Source organism: Otolemur garnettii, unplaced genomic scaffold (genome assembly GCF_000181295.1).
Source record: "Otolemur garnettii isolate 467f Iridium unplaced genomic scaffold, OtoGar3 scaffold00014, whole genome shotgun sequence".
NCBI lineage: Eukaryota > Metazoa > Chordata > Mammalia > Primates > Galagidae > Otolemur > Otolemur garnettii.
In genome coordinates, this window is record NW_003852409.1 from 2,800,809 (window position 1) to 2,822,702 (window position 21,894).

General features: G+C 44.8%; 1 protein-coding gene across 1 annotated transcript in view; it reads right to left on the reverse strand.

Annotated features, from left to right (window-relative positions):
- The window catches only part of TRIM14 (tripartite motif containing 14), a 40,473-nt gene that overhangs the window by 7,601 nt on the left and 10,978 nt on the right, over window positions 1–21,894 (reverse strand). Inside the window, exons 3-5 of the mRNA XM_003785362.3 lie at window positions 10,940–11,173; window positions 5,883–6,045; window positions 2,856–2,945 (exon numbers count right to left, since the gene is read on the reverse strand). Coding sequence (XP_003785410.1) covers window positions 2,856–2,945; window positions 5,883–6,045; window positions 10,940–11,173 — 487 coding nt within the window. The remainder of the gene's footprint in view (window positions 1–2,855; window positions 2,946–5,882; window positions 6,046–10,939; window positions 11,174–21,894) is intronic.

Sequence of the window (21,894 nt, forward strand, 5' to 3'; positions counted from 1 at the left end):
TTATACACAATAACATGGATAAATCTCATGAATACTGTGTTGAGGAGAAAAAGTACAGTCTAAATAATCTAGTTATATATAAAGTTCAAAAAACAGGCAAAACTAACAGTGTTAGAAGTCAGGAGAGTAGGGCGCCGGCCCCATATACCGGGAGTGGTGGGTTCTAGCCTGGTTGTGGCCAAAACTGCAAAAAAAGAAGTCAGGAGAGTAGAAACCCTTTGGAGATGGCAAATAAAAGAGGACATGAGGAAGGTATCTGGGGAGTGGAAATTTCTGTTTCTTGATCTGAAGGAGGTTTACAGAATGCTTTCACTTTTAAAAAGTCATTGAGATGCACACCATTGATCTGTGCATTTTTCTTTATGCATTTCATGTCTCAAGTACAGTTTACTTTAAAAATGCATGCCTCCCTGGGCGAAGTAGCTCATACTTGTAATCCTAGCATTCTGGGAGGACAAGGTTGAGGAAAGGTTGAGCACAGGAGTTTGCAACTAGCCTGAGCAGGAATGAGACCTCGCCTCTACTGAAAATATAAAAAATTAGCTGGGTATTGTAGTAGGTTCCTGTAGTCCCAGCTATTTGGGAGGCTAAAACAAGAGGATCAGTTGAACCCAGGTGTCTGAGGTTGCTATGAGCTAGGCTGAACGCACTCTAGCCTGGGCAACAGAATGAGACACTGTCTCAAAAATAAAATGAAAATAGGCTGGCTCAGTGGGTAGGAAGCTGGCCCCATATACCAAGGGTAGCGGGTTTGAACTCAGCCCCCGCCAAACTGCAACAACAATAAAAAAAAAAAAAATCCAGGCGTTGTGGCAGGTGTCTGTAGTACCAGCTACTTGGGAAGCTGAGGTAAGAGAATTGCCTAAGCCCAAGAGCTGGAGCTTGCTGTGAGCTGTGATGCCACAGGACCCTACCAAGGGCAACAAAGTGTCTAAAATAAATAAAGAAAGAAAGAAAAATAAAATAAAATAAAAATAAAAATGCATGCCCAATGTAAAAAGAAAATGACATTTCAGGACCTTCTGAATTCATTATACCAAAGGGAAAAGTTAAACCCTGCAAACTGAGTCACATAATATGGTTATTTTTTCTTCTCTGGTGCATAACCACTGCTTGCTGACTTTCCTGTTGAGATATTATACATTAACCAGACTCTTTATTCTTTATTCAAACCTAGACCACTGTTACCTATTTACAAGAGAATGTTAAGCAATCCCCTTAGTGTAATCAGTAGTAGCCAATCAAATCTTCTATTCATATGTTAGACTTTGAATGGAAAATGTTGTAATTCTGCTTGGCACCTCTGCTTTTTTACCTATAAAAAACAATCTTCACTTTCCCCATGCTGGGAGCCCTAATCACCACCCTTTGGTGTCCTTGTGTCCCCAGAGGGCTGTCCTCACACTTGAAATTGAATGAAGTCTTTTTTTTTGAGACAGAGTCTCACTATGTTGCTCTCACAGCTCACAGCCACTTCAAACCCTTGGGCTTAAGTGATTCTCTTGCCTCAGCCTCCCAAGTAGCTGGGACTACAGGTGCCTGCCACAATGCCTGATTATTTTTTGTTGTTGTTGTTGTTATTGTTTAGCAGGCTGTGGCCAGGTTTGAACCCACTAGCCCTGGTGTATGCGGCTGGCACCCTAACCACTGAACACAGGCATCAAGCCTGAAGGAAGTCTTTTAAGTGGATCCTGAGCCTTCTGATCATTTTAGGCTGATAGCCAATAATTCCACCTTGAGAAATTACTCCTAAAAAATAATCCCAAAATGAGCTAAGGTGTGTTCATTTGCTCATTCATTAATCCAACAAATATGTATAAGAATGGATGTTCATTTCAGTGTTTATGGAAATGAAAATGTAAACCAGTCTAAACAGAGGAATTGGTTAAATATGATACATCCATTCAATGCGATACCATGCATTATTTAAAAGTAATGACAATATTTATATTTATTGAATTGTTCAAGCTAAGTTGTTAAATTAAAAAATTCTGAAAGCACATATGGTATGATCCTATTTTTAAAAATCTGCATTCAAGCATGCTTTAAAATAGCTGAAAGGATATATACTAAAATATAAACAGCATTTATCTTTGGGAGAGGCAATTTTTAATATGTCTATAATTTCTCCTTTTCTACAAGAAGTATGCATTACCTATATAATTTTTTAAGCGAACAAAGATGTGCACAATATATCAGTAAATGAAAACACAGATTATCAAACAGTATGTATGGTATGATATGATGTTTGTAAAATAAAAAGATATATTAAACACATTATATATATGTTAGGTATGTCGAAGAAAGCAAAAATGACAAATAATAATAGTAGTTATCCATGGGAGAGGGTGGGATTATGAGTAATTTTCTTTTTTCTTTTTTTTTTTTTTTTTGAGACAGAGCCTCAAGCTGTCCCCCTGGGTAAAGTGCCGTGGCATTACAGCTCACAGCAACCTCCAACTCCTGGGCTCAAGCGAGTCTCCTGTCTCAGCCTCCCAAGTAGCTGGGACCACAGGCGCCCGCCACAACACCCGGCTATTTTTTGGTTGCAGCCGTCATTGTTGTTTGGCGGGTCCGGGCTGGGGATTCGAACCCGCCACCTTAGGTGTACGTGGCTGGCGCCTTAGCCGGTTGAGCTATAGGCGCCGAGCCACTTTTTTCTTTTCTTTTCTTTTCTTCTGTTGTCTAATACAATGAACATGTATGCTTTACATATCTTTAAAATTAATAATAATTAAGTTTAAAAAAACGCACTGAGTTTCTTAACAAGAAAAAAAGGGGGACCTCCATTTCCATGACCCTTTACCACCCAGCATCCCACCCTCGCCACCCTCTCCCACTCCCAGGGGTCTTACGTTTTAAGAAGAGTGATCGCTCTGGTGAGGGGCTGATTTTCAACAGGGCACCTGGGTTGGTGCTGAAGCCCGACAGCTGGCAGTTCATGTCTGTAACAGAATTGTGGGAAGTGAGTGCCTGGTGCTCATGCAAGCAGCACAAATAAGACATACTAAAAATACTGCCTAGCTGGAGAGTCGCATAATTGCTCCCCAAGAAGAATCACTTGCAAATTTAGTATATGTGCTGCAAAGGGAGCACAATCACTTGCAAATTTAAGTAGGTAATGCAAATTCACTGCAACAGGAAAACTCCAGGACCACAGAGTGAAGTCAGTTAGGGCAGCAAGCAAGGATAGGAGGCAACTCCAAGGCAGACATGTGAATGCCAGTATAAAGATGGAAAACAAGAAATCAGAGCTGAGTCCTCAGAGGCCATTCAACAAAAGAGGGTACAGGGGAGCTCCTGGGGCCCTTGGCACTTGCTGTTCCCTTTGCCTGGGACCATGTTGCCTCCTGTTAGCTGTTTGGGCTGGAGTGCCTTTAAGACCTCCCAAGACCTGCCTTCTCTGACCAGCTCCTCTGAGGTGGCCCCTTCTCCACCCCCCATCACTCCAGGCACCCCATCTCAGGTGGAAACCCACCTCTTTGAATGCCTCTCCCCTCTCCTCAGAACTCTAGAATCCACTGTCCTATGCCTATCTGATAAGACATGTAGCAGGTCAAACTTCTCAAATCTAACAGGTCTTAACACCTCATTTTCTCCAATTCTAAATGCTCTTTCCCACTTCAGAAAAGGGCAACTTCCTTCTGCCCACTTTCCAGGCTGGAATTCCCGTGCCTCCATCTCTCTCTTCCTCCTTGCCTCACTGCTCCATACCCACTCCTGTCCATTCATCTGCCACATGTCAAGCTTGCTCCTCCCTCACCTCAGGACCTTTGCACTTCCTCCCCCTCTATCTAGAACACTTTCCCCAAATGTAACAGGAAAAAAGACGATAGCTAATGCTTACACAGTGTGTATAATGCCTGAGCACTCTATGGACATTTAACGTTCTGATCCTGGGGTTCCACATAACGATTTTCCTATTTCTGCTCTGATGTTGGAAGACGTCCAACACATTTTTGGGTTGCATTCTACACAAGCCCTCAACTTGCTGGGGAATTGCCTAAAAGGAAAATACAGAAACAGTTATGGCTTTTAGGAAGGATTTTCTAAGTGATCTGAAAAAGGTATTTCAGGAACATGAATTATGTGCCTATCAATGTGATATGAAAATGATGTGCCTCTCATTCCATGATAAGAGGTTAGTGACAGTGCTGAGCACTGGTTATAGGAAGAAAAAGTCCATTCAATTTGAAAAATTTATAGTTATTTTAGAGTACACAAAGTTTATGGGAAGAGTGGACCGAGCTGATCAGTACTGTGGATATTACAGATTTCTAAGAAGGTCCTACAAATGGTGGAAAAAATTATTCTTCTGCCTGATGGAAGTTGCAGTTGTGAACAGCTACCTCCTTTACTCATTAGAGGAGAGAGAGAGTGTGGAAAAAGTGCAGATTTCTCCTTTCTTACAGGAGAAATCTCATCACTCAGCTGTGAGGAATAGAAATTCAAGAAAGAAGGGAAGACCATCATCTTTTGACACTGAGGAAATGCTAAATGGGAGGGTGCATTTCATAATGCAAAATGAAAAAGAAATCAACAAAGGATTCCATGGTTTGCAGCAGAAGAAATGACAAAGGTAAAAGGAGAGAAACCAATTTCCCCCGTGCGATGTGCAAGAGGAAGCCTGGATTTCATCTTGGAGATGGTTTCAAGAAGTATCACACTTAAAAAACTTACAAACAAAAATACTTTATTTTATGTAACCTAAAATAGGTCATAAAATTATCAGGTGTGTTTGTATTTATGTTTTTCTCTTTTAAAACTGTAGGATAATTATAAGTAATCATGTAATTAGCACCAACCCCAATCTCTTTCTTGCTCAAAACAAATGTAAATAAGAGCTGGGAATATTCAGGTGGCAGAAAAGTTACATTGGAAAGGGTCCTCCCAGCAACCAAGGTGAGGGGACTATATTAGTGTCTCCATTTTGCAGATGTGGAAGCAGAGGCCAGAAAAATGAGGTGCCCTGCCCAAGAGGGCAGGGTTGGGAAGTGGTAGGTCTGGCCTTGGAGCCTGGCTTGGCTCCAGAGGACATGCATGTGATCACTGTGCTCTCCTGCTCTTCAGACCCACAGGGCTTGCAGAATGCTTCTTTCCCGTCACCCCATAGTCCCCTTCTCAGAAGTCTTTCCCACTGCCCTGCATAAAACAGCTCCTCCTTCTGGTCACTCTCAGTCTTCTGTCTTACACTGATTCATTATTCTTCATAGCAGTTCTCATCCCCTGACATATGTTTTTGTGTTGTCTGTCCTGCCCCCAAGACTGTGAGTACCAGAAAGGGAAAAGGAACTTTGTCTTGTGCCCTGCTATGCCTGGCACATAATAGGGGCTCAATGCATGTTCTGAATGAATGAATGAACAGATATTTCTGAATACCTGCCTTGTGCCAGGCCCCATGAGGAACTGGATCTGAACCCAAAGTGGTTCCTGGCCTTCAGGCATGTATGAGAGACAAGGAGGGGGTCCATGTACCCATCTCATGGACATCCCCAGGCAGGATATGGCAGGCCCCGGTGGGGAGAGCAGAGGGGAGAGGGAGTGAGCAGGGAAGGGCTTCCTACATGAGCAAAGCAGTGCCAGCCTGCCTCAAAGGGTGCTTGGGCCTTAGCCCCAGCCAGAGGAGGAGGAAAAGTTGGTCCTTTCAGCTGGGAGCCCAGAGCTGGTGAAGTGGAGTGTGGTAGGAACTGGGAGCAGTCTGAGGGGCAGAAGCAGGGCAGAGTGGCAGTGGGACACAGGCAAGACACCGCCTCAGGAGGGATAGGGGTGAAGTCGTGAGGGTGGGCTGGGCACCATGCCTGCCTGGCCAAGGGCCTCTGAGTAGGAGAGACAGAGTGCTAGGAGAGTCAAGGACACTCTAGGTTGCTGTGTGACCAACTTACTTTCTTTAAGGCGAACGTCCAGTGGTGTCTGTACTGTACTCTGCATGGCTTCCAGGAGGCCTTTAAAGAAGCTCTTGACAGGCTCGAAGGAGAGGGGCATGGGGTGGCACAGCTCCCCGAGGCACATCTGCTGCTGCATCTCCTGCTCAGTGGCTGTGTACGCCTGCGTGGGCACACGCGGTCAGGGTGGCTCTGGGTGTGTGGTCCCTGTCCCAGCCTCGCTGAACAGCCAAGGATAGACCCAGGCAGCACCTCAGGCCTCCCCCTGCCATGGCACCTGAGGTCAGCCCAGGCTGACCCTGGAGCAGGTCCTGAAGAGGCCAGACTGCAGGCCCCAGTGGGAGACAAGTGGAGGCCGGGTTTCAGGGCTGCTCTGTGATCCCTCCCTCCCTCCCTCCAAGTTCATGGGGGGCAGAGGGAAGAATCAGGCTGATGGCACTAGCAGACACAGGACACACTCCTCCAGTGACAGGAGTCTGCCTCAGGGACAAAAAGGGTGAGGGGCTAGTCTTGACTTCCTGGGGAAGGAGCCCTGGGGGGTTGTCCTAAAGAGGGAGTAGGAAGCCCTGTCCCAAAAGGAAGCCAAGGACTCTGGAAAGTTCAGTGGGAATGCTGACTGACAGGTGTGGCCACCACGGTGGGCATGGGCATGTGTCCTGTTTTCTGTGTGGACAGCACCTCTTTAATATCTTCCTGTGTTGTGTGGCTTGCGAGGCTGAAGCTAGAAAAGTCATTCTCTGTCCCTCTGCATCACTGGTGCAGACATGTGACCAGACACCCCCAACCCAAAGCCTGAGATTCAACAGGAGGGTGAAGGCAGACAGCAATACGTGGCTCTCAGGGACAGCAGTGGTGGACACTCTGGGTCAGTAGTGTGAGCTGTGGTGTCCTTCCTGGCAGGGGCACAGTGGGGTCTACGCTTGTGCAAACCTCCGCTGAGCCTGCCTTCATCCCTGTTGCCCTGTCTTCCACCTGGATTCACTGGCCTCTGGAAGACCCTGTGAGTACACAGTGCTCTTTCATAAACTCCTTTCTTGCCCAGAACAGTTACTGTAGGTTCTCGTATTTGCAGTATAACCCTGACAGCACTCTCTGGAGGGTTGTCCTGGGGAAGCAACTGGGAGGCAGCAGACTGCCGCAGGTGAGCAGGCCTTGGCTGGTAGCAGTGTTGCCTGAGAAGGGGTGGGAGGATGGCGTCCCCAGGTGGAGTGGCCCAGCTTCCAGCTTTTGGGTAGAGACAGGCCCCACCTGGCAGGATGCTGTACCTTGGGAGGGGGCAGTGGGATGGCCTCTTATGAAGCCCCATCCAGCCTGAAGGCTGAGAGTTTTAGAGTCCACTCTCAGTTTTATGGGAACCCAGAGGGCTGGGGGAGGGGAAGCTGGCCAGAGAGTGGGAGCACTGGCAGGAAGTCCAGGGAGAGCAGGGCACAGCTCCAGGGAGGAGGGAGGTGGCTCGAAGGAGTGGGTTAGGATTGGGGGCTGTAAAAGGACAAATGCCACCACCTGGTAACCTCAAACTCTAGCATCTACCACAGGGTCCGACACATAGTAGGTTCTTGGTAAGTATTTATGGTGGAATGAATGAATGAATGAGCACAGGTGCTTCTTGCCTTTGCTGACCCAGAGTACAGCCACCCACTTCTCATGCCAGGTGTCATCTGGGTTTCTCTCTTCTCGTTCCCTACATCCACTCATCATTCCTGTCTCATCTCTTTTTTTTTCATTTTTTTTTGAGACAGAGTCTCACTTTGTCATGCTGGGTACAGTGCTGTGGCATCATCATAGCTCACAGAACCCTGAAACTCTTGGGATTTAATAGTCCTCTTGCCTCAGCCTCCTGAGTAGCTGGTCTATAGGCATCCACCACAATGCCTGGCTAGTTTTTCTATTTTTAGTAGAGACAGGATCTTGCTCTTGCTCAGGCTGGTCTCAAACTCCTGAGCTCAGGCAATCTACTTGCTTTGGCCTCCCAGAGTGCTAGGATTACAGGTGTGAGCCACCGTGCCTGGCCTCTGTCTCATCTCTTACACTTTGCCTATCTCATCCTATCCTCACTGTCCCTATCCAGGTCCAGATCACCCTCATTGTTCTTCTGGACATCACAGTCTCCTCCCAAATTCCCTTCTAGCTTCTAGTCCTGGCTTCCCCAGTCCATCCTCTAGCCTGTCACCAAAATAACCTTTGCAAACAGCATTAATGCTTTCATCTCTCAGGTAAAAACATTTCCCTGGCTCCTATCTCTTTATAGGGCAAAGTCTAAGCTCCATGGCCTGGCATATAGGCTCTTCCTGGAGCAACCCTGACCTCCCAGTGGAGCTGCTTCTACAATACCCCCTCCCTATCGTCCCTACTCCTCTGAGGCCAGGCTGCACCCACGTAGCTCTCCAGCCTGCCAGGCTCTCACATGGACAGGGTTCCTTTCTGCCTGGGATGTCCCCTCTGCTCCATTCCTCTGTACACACCAGTGAGCACCCCCTGCTCCACCTTCACCTCTTCCTAGAGGTCTTCCAAGACACCCCTTCCCCCAGAGTTCGGCATTTCTTGAACACTGTTTTACTAGCTTGCTTAAGCTATATTGTCTATAACTGTTTCTGAGCCTATCTCTCCACCCAATTATGAGCTCTTCAGGCCCAGCAAGGGGTCTGGTTCAATATAAACTGATGAATAAATGAATGAACAAACAGAATGAAGGAATGATAGCTGATTAAAATCGGTAGCTTGGCATAAGAAAATAGAAAAAAGTGGGGATGCTGTCTAGAGATACAGAAGTTAATCCTTTTCCTCATCTCTAGTCCTTTTACAATCGGCTGCCATCTGAGACGTAGGAGCCGAGAGCTCTCAGAACCGTACTTTGAGCCAGCAGAGGGGCACGCAGAATGATGCAGTATTTGACGTACCGTCGTAGGCTTTCCTACAATACAGCCTCTAACAAAACCAGGCTGTCCCGAACCCCTGGTAATAGAATTGTTTACCTTTATACCAAGAAGGTTGGGAAAAGACCAAAATCTGCGTGCGACGTATGCCCAGGCAGACTTCAAGGGGTTCGTGCTGTGAGACCTAAAGTTCTTATGAGGTTGTCTAAAGCAGAAAACTGTCAGCAGGGCCTGTGGTGGTTCCAGGTGTGCTAAATGTGTTGTGACAGGATCCAGTGTGCTTTCCTTATTGAGGAGCAGAACACCGTTGTGCAAGTATTAAAGGCACAGCACAGAGTCAGAAAGCTAAATAAGAAAATGAAGCTTTTTTGAGTAATAAAAATGAAAAGACTTAAAAAAAAAAAAGAAAGAAAAAAAATAGGCTCCTCGCCTGTAGCTCAGTGGTTAGGATGCTGGCCATATACATGGGGGTTGGGGGCTTTGAACTCAGCTCAGGCCTGCTAAACAACAGTGACAACTGCAACAACAAAATAGTCGGGTGTTGTGGTGGGTGCCTGTGGTCCCAGCTACTTGGGAGGCTGAGGCAAGAGAATTGCTTAAGCCCAAGAGTTAGAGGTTGCTGTGAGCTGTGACATCACTCTACCGAGGGCAACATAGTAAAAAGAGATGATGAAACACTGAAAAAGTGTTTTAGGGTGGGAAAATAGCATTCTTCTCCATGGAAGCATTCCTTTGTATTAGATATCCTTAAAAATTACCATCATTTAAAAACAAACAAACAAATGAACTGCTTTGTGTGTCTTGCTAAAGTACAATCTCCACTGTGCCCAGAACTTGACTGAAATAGCTGACAGTGAGACACAGAACTGAGGACATGTGAAGGTACAAGAGTGGAAATATCCACCAGGGACTGGCTTGGCTGGTTTTGTACTGACTGGTTTGTCTGTCTTATTTTCCAGGCAAACCCCCAGCTAATCTGGGCTTAGATTCGGTACCAGCTATAATTGGATCCTTCCTTGTCCAATAGCCTTCAAAGTGTCTTCAAAGGTCATCCAATACTACAAGACTTTTTTATACTTGGATAATAATGAAGCAAAGAGAAAATCACACATAAAATGTATGCCATGAAGTCTTAATCTCACTAGTCGAAACAGATCTGACTTTGAGCTTCCCAGAAGCCAAGGCAAAGAAGGAAACAGGGAGAGTTATGTTAGTGGAAAAGCAATCCTAATGCACAGGTGAATGCACAGGAGTATTGACACAAGATAGGAATTTCTGCCATGGTTCCTGGAAGACAGGAATACCATCCTTAATGACCTCAACAAAGCCCAATAGCCAAGGAATACTATCCTTTTCTCTCAGCAAACTGTGACTCAGCTTTTGAAATCTACTCATTGCTGGAAAGACACCTGTCTTTTCAGTATGGGTATCTCAACTTATGACTATACAGGCAGAAGGCCAGGTAATGTGTCTTGTGGGTGTAGAATCAGACAGACCTGGGTTCTGATGCCAGCTCTGCCACCTACCAGCTATGTGAGCTTGGGTGAGTCACTTCACCCCCCTGGGCTGTAATGTCTCATTCATGACATGGGGCAACAGTACTACTTTGCAGAGTTCTAGTGAGTATTAGAGGTAAAATACATAAAGCACTCAGAACACAGTGGCCCTAACCTAGGTGTGATGGCTTACACCTGTAATCCTAGTACTCTGGGAGGATTTCTTGAGGTCAGGAGTTTGAGACCAGCCTGAGCAAAAGCAAGACCCATCTCTAGAAGCTAGCCAGGCGTTGTGGTGAGCAACTATAGTCCCGACTCCTCAGGAGGCTGAGGCAAGAGGATCACTTGAGCTCAGGAGTTAGAGGTTGCTGTGAGCTATGACAGCATGGCATTCTACCCAGGGCCACAAAGTGAGACTCTGTCTCAAAAAAAAAAAAAGAACACAGAGGCCCTGTGGCAGCTAATATTATTTCATTTGTGATTGTTAATACTATTTAATTAGCCCAAGATGTATATCATCTTCTTAACAATGTATATTCTTTGGCCAGTTGTGTGGGGGCAAGAAAGTCTACATGCTGAGAAGGCAATACTTTGTGTATTTGCTTAGTGTGCTGACACTGTGCTCAAAGCCACAATAACCGAGAAGAAATGGCAGGTCGCAGCTTAAGAACAGAAACCCCAATATTACCTGCAGCCGCAGTACAGGATTGGGTTCCTGAGTGATTCTCCAGACCCTGTTGGACAGATCATTTATGATGTCAATTTGAGCTCCACAAGACTCAGCTTGCTCCCTGTACCCCTGGAGGGCAAGCTGCATGTTTTTATCAATGAATTTCTTGGCCAACGCTTCCTCTTCATCAAGTAGCAATCTGAGTTCAGTGAATTTCCCTGCCAACCAAGTTTTACTTGACTCTGCATGAGCCTAAAAAACAAACAAACAAACAAAAAACAGTTGCCAACCAAGAAATCAAAAAAAATTTATAACCCTAAAAAAGCAAGTTCAGTAAGGTGGCCAGTCAGATACAAGATAAACTTATGAAAACCAAAGCTTTCCTAAATACCAGCCATCATCAGAAAAAGGCATGAAGAAACAAAGATCCTTTTTAAAAATTGTAGGGAAAAATAGCAAAATATCTGAAAATAAATCCAATAAAACCATATCCCTGAATGGAAAGATTCATTACTACAAAGATACTATTTGTCTCCAAATTACTCTATAAAATTTACAAAGTCAAAATCAAAATCTTAACATACATATTAAAAATTGTTAAATTGGGGGGTGATTGGCAGGAGGAGGGAAGGCAATTAGTGGGATCTCACCTACTGTGCACAACGTGAGGGTGTTTAGCAACTCCCCTGGGGGAAGGGCTCAACTACAACTTGAACTTTACGTTAGAATTCAAAACAATGTAACCGCAAAATTTGTATGCTCATATTAATTTGGAAAAAAGAAAAAGATATAAAGGCCCGGCAAGGTGTAGTGGCTCACACCTATAATCCTAGCACTCTGGGAGGCCAAAGGTGAGTTATTGCTTGAGCTCAGTAGTTCGAGACTAGCCTGAACAAGAGCAAGACCCTGTTTCCAAAAAAAAGGAAACAGCTGGGTGTTGTGTGGCAGCTGCCTATAGTCCCACCTACTTGGGAGGCTAAGGCAAGAGAACCACTTGAGCCCAAGAGTTTGAGGTTGCCGTGAGCTATCATGCCACAGTACTCTACCAAGAGCAACAAAGTGAGACTGTGCCTCAAAAAAAAATAAAATAAAATAAAATAAAAACAAAGAGGTAAATTATAATAAATAATGTCTTTTACTTTAAAAGTTATTAAATTAGTATGGGAGACAATAAGCACATGAAAAGCCAAAACTACTTAAAAATGACAAAAAAATTTTAACACATCTATTATATTAGATAACATAACAAACTATAAATCTACAAGATCTAAAGCTGTGCAGCTCAAGTTCAAACAAGACGGTAAGAGCATACAATAAAGAGTTCTAACGAGAACCCAAATTATATAGAGAGGAGTGTGTATGTGTGTGTGGTGTGACATAACAGTGGCATTTCAAATTATTGGGAGGAAAGAATGAACTGTACAGTAATTGACATGGCAATCAACATGTAATTAACCATTATCTGGAGGGGAAAAAACAAGTTTTATCCCTACCTTATGATATTTTTATATGTGATCATACAAAAATAAAATCCAGGTGAACTAGGCTATGAACAAGATTTGCCAGAAAGTGCAAATTTGACTCTGACCCTGCTTCTAGGTCGTGTCTAACTAAAAGACAATTTAAAGGACATGTAGAGGACAGAGAGCACAGCTATTAATTTAAGAAATACATCACCTAGTTACATTTTGGCAACTTTATTTTGCTCCCAGTACAAATAAAATGTGACCTTTCTATTGGAAATATGGCCACTGATTGGATATTTAGTGATACAAAGGAACTACTTACTAGTTTCCTTCTATGTGTAATCATACTATAGTTATGTATTTTTTCATTCTTAAAAATTTTTTTTTAGTAGAGATGGGTTGTCACTACATGGCCCAGGCTGGTCCCAAACTCCTGGCCCCAACCAATTCTCCCATCTTGGCCCCCCAGAATGCTGGGATTACAGGTGTGAGCCACCATACCCAGCTAGTTGTGTTTTAAAAAAGAGTACTTATCTTTTATATATAATATGCTGAAACTTTTACAGAGGAAATAGGACCTGTGGGGTATGTCGTAAAATAACACGTGTGTACATATGCCTGAGGTTTTCCACAATAAAAGGTAAACAAAACAAATGAAAAAGAAAATCCAGATTAAAATCACTGTATATAAAAACTCCAAATAATAGGCTTGGCACCTGTAGCTCAAGCAGCTAAGGCACCAACCACATACACCTGAGCCGGTGGGTTTGAATCCAGCCTGGGCCCGCCAAACAACAATGACGGCTGCAACCAAAAAATAGTCGGGCATTGTGGTGGGTGCCTGTGGTCCCAGCTACTCAGGAGGCTGAGGCAGGAGGATTGCTTCAGCCTATGAGTTTGAGGTTGCTGTGAACTATGATGATGCCTCGACACTCTGCCCAAGGCAAAAGAATGAGATTATTAAAAAAACACACACATTTAAAATCATTTTAGGAGAGGAAAGGCTCCATAAATGGAACCCAAACTCAAATAGCACAAAGGGAGACAATGGCAGTTTTTACAACATAAAAAATAAAAATTGTTTAACAGGAAGACACTGTAAATGAAGCTGCACAACAGATCACAAACTACACAGACATTCCATAATGTCAAGTAAAAGTAATTTAATTAGAAGTGGGTCAAGGGGGTGGCTCCTGTGGCTCAGCAAGTAGGGTGCTGGCCCCATATACCAAGGGTGGCGCGTTCAAACCCGGCCCTGGCCAAACTGCAACAAAAAAATAGCCAGATGTTATGGTGGGCACCTGTAGTCCCAGCTATTCGGGAGACTGAGGCAAGAGAATCACCTAAACCCAGGAGTTGGAGATTGCTGTGAGCTGTGACAGCATAGCACTCTACTGAGGGCTATAAGAGAAACTCTGTCTCTACCAAAAAAAAAAAAAAGTAGGTCAAGGATATGCAAATGACAATAAACATATGAAGAGGTGGCTCAGCCTTTCAAGCAATCAGCAAAGTAAGCACGGTAATAAGAAAACGTTTTTGACTATTAGATTGGAAGGGTGTTTTTGTTTTTGTTTTTTTTGAACAAGGATACCACTATGCAATCGTAGTTCACGGTAGCTTTCAACTCCTAGGCTCAAGTGATCATTTTGCGTGAGCCTCTCAAGTATCTAGGATGACAGGCACTCATCACCACACTCGGCTAATTTTTTAAGTACTTTTTGTGGAGCTGGACATGGTGGCTCAGGTCTGTAACCCTAAGATACATTGGGAGACTGAGGTGGGTGAATTGCTTAAGCTCATGAGTTCAACCTGAGCAAGAGTGAGACCCTGTCTGTAAAACAAACATTTTGAAGAGACAGGGTTTCACTTTGGTGGTCAGGCTGGTCTTAAACTCCTGGGCTCAAGTGATCCTCACATATTTCCACGTACATGACATACCTAGAATAGGCAAATTACAGACAGAAGGTAAGGCTCACCAAGGGCTGGGAGAAGGGGATGGGGAGTAAACTGCTTAATGGTTTCTGAGTTTCTGTTTGGGATAATGAAGGACATCCATACTGGTGACGGTTATACAACATTGTGAATGTAATGAATGCCACTGAATCAAACACTTAAAATGGCAACATTTTTGTTATCTATATTTTATCACCATAAAAAATTACCAGGGCCAGGCACGGTGGCTCGCAGCCTGAAATCGTAGCACTTTGGGAGGCTGAGGTGGGAGGTTCGCCTGAGGTCAGGAGTTTGAGACAAGCCTTAGCAACATAGTAAGACCCTGTCTCTACTAAAAGTAGAAAAATTACCAAGTCATGGTGGTGCACACCTGTAGTCCCAGCTACTTGAGAGGCTGAAACAGGAGGATGGAGGATTGCTCAAGCCCAGGAGTTTGACGTTGCAGTGAGCTATGATCACACCACTGTACTCCAGCCCCAGCAACAGAGCAAGACCCTGTCTCAAATTTTTAAAAAAAGGGAAGAGGGAGGCTCGGTGCCCGTAGCACAGTGGTTATAGTATAGGGTGACCAGATTCTAACATCTGTAAGGCGGGACAACATGGTGGGGGCGGAGTGGGGACAGAGAGGGGGCGTGGGGCAGGGGACAGCGCAGGGCAGGGCCTGACAACAAGGCAAACTTTGATAAGCAGTTCTCGATAATCACTTCTCAGCAAATATTTATTACAGTTTAACATTATAAAATTAACAAAAATAACATAAAACTCATATTCTGGTGAAATAGCCATATGGCAGCTGAAAACCATATATTCCCTTCTTGTTCTCCAGCCCATTAGTGCATTCTTTCCAAAAATCGGGACTTTTTTAAACCACTGCAGGAAACAGGACAAATTGTTGAAAAGTGGGACCATCCCGCCAAAATCGGGACGTCTGGTCACCCTATTATAGTACCAGTCACATACACCAAGGGTGGCAGGTTCGAATCCGGCCCGGGCCAGTTAAACAACAATGACAAACGCAACAAAAAATTGCCAGGCATTGTGGTGGGTGCCTGCAGTCCCAGCTACTTGGGAGGCTGAGGTAAGAGAATCGCTTAAGCCCAAGAGTTTGTGGTTGCTGTGAGTTGTGACCCCATGGCACTCTACTGAGGGTGACATAATGAAACTCTGTTTAAAAAAATAAAAATAAAAAAGAGAAGAAGGAAGAGGAAGAAGAAGGAAGAAGGCAATGGAAAGTTCTTCAAGACATCACAAGCCAGGCCTGGTGGCTCATGCCTATGATCCCAGCACTGTGGGAGGCTGAGGTGGGAGGATTGCTTGAACTCAGGAGTTTGAGACTTGTCTGAGTGAGAGTGAGACCCTGACTCACGAAAAAAATAAAAATCCCAGCCAGGCCCTGTGGCAAGTGCCTGTAATCCCAATGGCTTTGGGAGGCTGAGGCAGCAGGATGCCTGCAGCCAGAGTCTCAGTTTGCCGTGAGCTATAATGCCACTGCACTCTGCCCAGGGCATAGGGTAGAACTCTGTCTTGACAAAAAAAAAAAAAGACACCATGTGGAAAAGAACAAGTTGCAGAACAATATGACAATATGTAAATGATGATTCCATTTATGTAAAACAACAAAACAAAAACTATATATAGATACACATATACCCATCTGTACACTTGTAAGTGCAATTAAAATATCTGTTAGTAGTGGCCACATTTGGCAAGGGGTTTGGGATTGGAGGGATGGGAAAGTAGGACTCCTTACTGTGTGCTTTCTATAGTTCTATACTCCATTATATTCAAGTGTTTTAAAATAACCATGTGTTCATATACACATTTTTCATATTTTTTTTTTGAATTGGGATCCATTGTATTTGTACAATGAAGAGATAAAACAAAAAGTCCATTTGAAAAAACTCCACAGCCAATCAGGAGGGGGAAGGGCAGGATCCCTTGTCAGGGTTAGTGGGACCACTTGTGGTTTGGCGGGAGATGGGATTAGTTTCCTAAATCTGTTTCTTATGCAATTCTTTAGGCAGTGAATAGGTTCTGAGGCTAGCTCATACCACAGGCCTTATGGATTAAATTGGCTTTGGGCTAGCCTGGGAATTAGTCCACATTTATAACATGGTTGCGATGGGCCAATGAGCTTAGACCTGAACGTATCTTATTGAATGACCAAACAAAGCAAAGCAAATGTGTTCCAAACCCTCGATTTATGAACACGTTGGAGGTAACATAAGTAAATAAAAGACCTTTGTAGAGAAACCAAGAGGGCAAATATCTCTTCCCAACTAAGCTACGCTTCAAGCAGTTTCTACAGACATGCTTTGTAAAGAATCAATAAAAGAAGCTTACTGACACTACAGCTTGTTCTAACTCTCAGTGCAGGGAATAACGATCTGAAAACAGCCACCAGAAAACTTAAGATGTAAACAGATAAGAAATGAGCAATGTGATGGGGGGAGGGGAGGAGAATTTTAATAATGAAACAAGGAAGTAGGCTGTCTGGTTTAGGTGGCGTCAGTTCAAAGTGAAACTGGATTCCAACTGCACTGGGCTGGGGTTTGGACACAGCGGGGTGAGGGCCTGACAGGCTAGCTGAGGAAGGGCTAGGGAGAGAAAGAACTCACCAGCCTGAGTAGTTGCCCAGCCAGGCTGAGGGATTTTGCATATGGAGTGCTGGCAGTTAGGGGAATCCATCTTTGGGTTCTGTGGTGAGTGAGCAGCTGAATGGAAGGAGCTCTTTTGCTGAAAACTCAGTATGATTTCTGACAACCTTGCTATGGGTGCCTCTCATGAGGCACCACCAGGAAGGGGAGGTCTGCTCACCAGCCCTGGCCAGGCCACTTGAACATTAGAACCCTCAGAATGTGCGGTGGCAACAGTGGTAGCAGCAGTGGGATGTGGAGACCAGAGGCAGGGGGAGGCCAGCAGCATGGCCAGGCCAAGTCTTCATCTTGCTACTCCCAGCCCGGTGAAGGCCACCTTATGTCACACACAGCCCTCTGACCCACTCTGTGGCTCAGTCCCTGCAGCTCTTGTGGGTCAGGGAAAGGCGCAGAGCCAGGAACTGAGGCTATGACCTACCCACCCCCCAGGGTTTCTGGGTCTGGTGCTAGTCCAGGCCTATGACTCAGGTCCACTTCCTGTCTGTCCCCGGCTCTGCTCTGTAGGGCAGAGGGGCTGAACCCTGCCTGCTGCTTCTAGGATCTTCTTTCAGGCTGGGTGTGTTCAATGGGAAGAAAAACTAGAGGAAAATCAGAGAGTGAGGACAAGTCAGTGGCCAGAGCACCCCTCCCACTGGGGCAGTGTCTCCATGAGTGGCTGCCTTGGTGAGGCCCCTACACCCTCCAGCTCCCACAGAACAGGCCGGCTCTGGTTTTAGCTTCTGCCTACGTGGCTCCTGCCTCTGCCAACACCAGCCAGGGGTGGAGGTGGCTTCCTGCAGGTGATGGCCTCACTCTTCTGATTGGTCCTTCCATGCATTAATCTCCTCTGTCTTAAATCCTCAAAGTGGCTTCTACCTTTCTGAGTGGACTTAATGGAGCTGAGGCCCCAGAAGCTGAATGGAAGGAGCTGTTTTGCTGAAAACTCAGCAAACAACCCTGCCATGGGTACTGCTATGGGCCTGTGCTGTGTGACCAATGACAAATGATTTCAGCTCTGACAGCCTATGCACATTCTAAATCTCTAAACATGTCTGGATCCAACAGACAGTAACCAACCTTAAGTATATCAATACACCTATATCTATATACAGACACTTGTTTTCATTTCTCTAAGTTTCAAGAGTTCATCTTGGTAGAAAAGAACATAGTCACTCTGCTATATTGTCATCTAATCCTAGTTTAAGTGAAAAGTTAGCGTACTCAGCTGAGTGTTGAATTTGCCCTATACCTGGGTATATTGTCTGTTTTCTGTTGCATATTACAGAATATCTGAAACTGGGTAAAAACTATGTTATTTATAATGAAAAGGAATTTGTTTCTTACAGTTATGGAGGTTGAAAAGTCTAAGGATGGCTCAGCGCCTGTGGCTCAAGCGGCTAAGGCGCCAGCCACATACACCTAAGGTGGCGGGTTCGAATCCCCAGCCCAGGCCCGCCAAGCAACAATGATGGCTGCAACCAAAAAATGGCCAGGCATTGTGGCGGGCGCCTGTAGTCCCAGCTACTTGGGAGGCTGAGGCAGGAGACTCGCTTGAGCCCAGGAGTTGGAGGTTGCTGTGAGCTGAGATGCCATGGCACTCTACCCAGGGGGATAGCTTGAGGCTCCATCTCAAAAAAACAAACAAACAAACAAACAAACAACAAAAAAAGAAAAGTCTAAGGTTGAGGGGCTGTATCTGGTGAGGGCCTTCTTCCTTGTGGGGGCTTTCTGCAAAGTCCTGAGGTGGCACAGGACATCATGTGGTGAAGGACTGAGCACACTACTTATAGAGCCACCAGTCCCATTCCTGCGATAACCCATTAATCCATTCATGACAGCAGATCCCCCGTGACCCAATCACCTCTTAAAGACCCTACCTCTCAATACTGCCATATTGGGGCTCAAGTTTCTTTTTTTTTTTTTTTCAAGTTGAGATTCCTTTTATTTATCCTGTAGTGGCTCCTGTTAAACTCATGCTCTTTTTTTTTTTTTTTTTGTAGAGACAGAGTCTCACTTTATTGCCCTCGGTAGAGTGCTGTGGCCACACGCAGCTCACAGCAACCTCCAACTCCTGGGCTTAGGTGATTCTTCTGCCTCAGCCCCTCAAGTAGCTGGGACCATGGGTGCCCACCACAATACCCAGATTTTTTTTGTTGTTGCAGTTTGGCCGGGCTGGCTTTGAACCCGCCATCCTTGGTATATGGGGCTGGCGCCCTACCCACTGAGCCACAGGCGCTGCCCCGGGGCTCAAGTTTCACATGAGTTTTGGAGGGGACAAATATTCAGATCATAGCACCCCTTGAAGTGCCATAATGGGAGAAGCAATCAGCCTATTGGAACAAGGTTGTAAGAGAAAATCACTTAATGGGTGTCAGTTAGGGATGAGTGACCAAGTCCTTCTTAATTAATTGTTCTCTGGAAAGGAATGATTGGTTAGGCCTGGTCACACTGGCTTCTGAGCAGCAGACTTTGGACCATCTATAAATTTAATTAATTTTAATTTATTTACAAAGCTGTTGTGTGGATTAGTTGTCAGGTAAATGGCCCTTTCCCTAGTACTGCTTCTATATAAGTAAGTACTGGGCAACATGGTCATCCCAGACTTCTCTCCCACAAACTGTGCCTGCCACAATTCAACAGAGGGAGGTCAGATCCTTACCCAAGTCTGCGATGCATCACCTCTAAGATTGTGTTCCAGAAAATAAACTGAGGTACCAAAATTTTCACTGTACTGTCTGGAAATGATCTTAAATGTTTAATTTAGGTAAATGGTTAATGAATCATGATAGATCCATAAAATGGAATTTACAGCCTCTAATAATGACATTAAAAAGAACTTTGAATGACATGGGTACGTGTTATGATCTTAAATAACAGCAAAAACCCATATGTAAAGTAACATGTAGTTCTGGTCAGTAAGGAAGAAGAAACTGACACAGACTACCCCATTCCTACTTCAAACACAGAGAAATACTGATAAAACAAATGTAAAAGTTATATGACCAAGCTAAAAATAAAACAATCAGACAAACAAAGGAAATTCTCAGGCGCCAAAACCAAAGAGAGAGCTGGGTGTTAGTGGGCTGGTCGGGAGCTGAGTCTGAGCGACCCGGTGCGGTATAGCTGCAGGCATTTACTGAGAGCCATCCCATAGTGCAGCTTGGTCACCCAGAGGAGCACAGGGCACCTGGGCCCAGTCCAGCTGGGGTAGGGTAGAAGATGAAGCTAGATCCACAAAGAGCTGCTCCATACGTGAATTAAGCCCCAGAAAAAACCTGCCTCTGGCCCAGGGAAGGGTCAAGAAATCGATAGCCAGGGTGATGGGTGAAAAGAAAATTACCAGCCAAACAAACAAAATAACAGGTTTGCATCAAGCAGGCTTGGAATCTGAATTAATTCACGGCACCACAAAACTGAAAATTTATATAAAAATAGTTCAGGAACTACTGAAACTCAAAGCATTCCCTGAAGATGTACATGCCACAGTGCTCTGAAAGAGAGATTCTTACAATCCAGTGGGTATGGGATACCCATGGTGAGAAGATAAGAGAGTAATACAAATGACAAACTATAGTAGGAAATTAAACTTCATGCCTCACCTGCAGACTGAGGATGTGATATTAAAACTGCATATGCAATGTGTATCAAACTACATAAAAGCACATATATATACACATACGTACAAAATTCTCTAAATGTGAATAGTGGTTGGCCTTACATAGCAGGGTGCAGGATTATACTTGAACATTTAAAAATATTTCTTGATCAGGAATCAAAATGTAAATGTCCAGACAGTGCCAGTAGTTCAGTGGGTAGGGTGCGGACCACATACACCGAGGCTGGTGGGTTGGAACCCAGCCCGGACCAGCTAAAACAACAATGATAACTGCAAAAAAAAAAAAAAAATAGTCAGGTATTATGGTGGGTGCCTGTAGTCCCAGCTACTTGGGAAGCTGAGGCAAGAGAATCACTTGAGCCCAAGAGTTTGAGGTTGCTGTGAGCTGTGACGCCACAGCACTCTACCCAGGGCAACAGCTTGAGACTTTGTCTCAAAATAAAAAGTAAATGTCCACATGAGCCAAGCTTATAACACAATGAGAGAATGGGCAGGGTGAGGCCAGGAAATTCCGTTTCCTGGAAGTGTCCCTTGCTCAGCTCTATCAGCTCCCATATAAGAGTCGCATAAGGTGGTGACATCTTCCTATTTTTCTACTTCTAAATTTATTTATTTATTTATTTTTGTAGAGACAGAGTCTCACTTTGTCGCCCTTGGTAGAGTGCTGTGGCGTCACAGCTCACAGCAACCTCTGACTCCTAGGCTTAGGCGATTCTTTTGCCTCAGCCTCCCGGGTAGCTGGAACTACAGGCACCCGCCACAATGCCAGGCTATTTTTTTTTGCAGTTTGGCTGGGGCCAGGTTCCAACCCACCACCCTTGGTATCTGGGGCTGGCACCCTACCCACTGAACCACAGGCACTGCCCTCTACCTCTAAATTTTTATATGAATATTATTCAGCTTTAAAATGCTGTGCACTAATTCTATTTTTCTTATTGCTTTATGAAGGCTACTTAGGTGTAAGTCAAACAAAACATCTGCAGGATTTCTATGTTGAAAACTACAAAATGTCGTAGCTCAGCGGGTAGGGCACCGGCCACATACACAGAGGCTGGCAGGTTCGAACTCGGCCAGGCCTGCTGAACAACGACAACTGCAAAAAATAAATAAATAAATAAGTAGCCGGGCATTGTGGCAGGCGCCTGTAGTCCCAGCTACTTGGGAGGCTGAGGCAAGAGAATCACTTAAGCCCAAGAGTTGGAGGTTGCTGTGAGCTGTGATGCGATGGCACTCCATGGCACTCTACCCAGGTCAATAGCTTGAGACTCTGTCTCAAAAAAAGAAAAAAGAAAAAGAAAACAA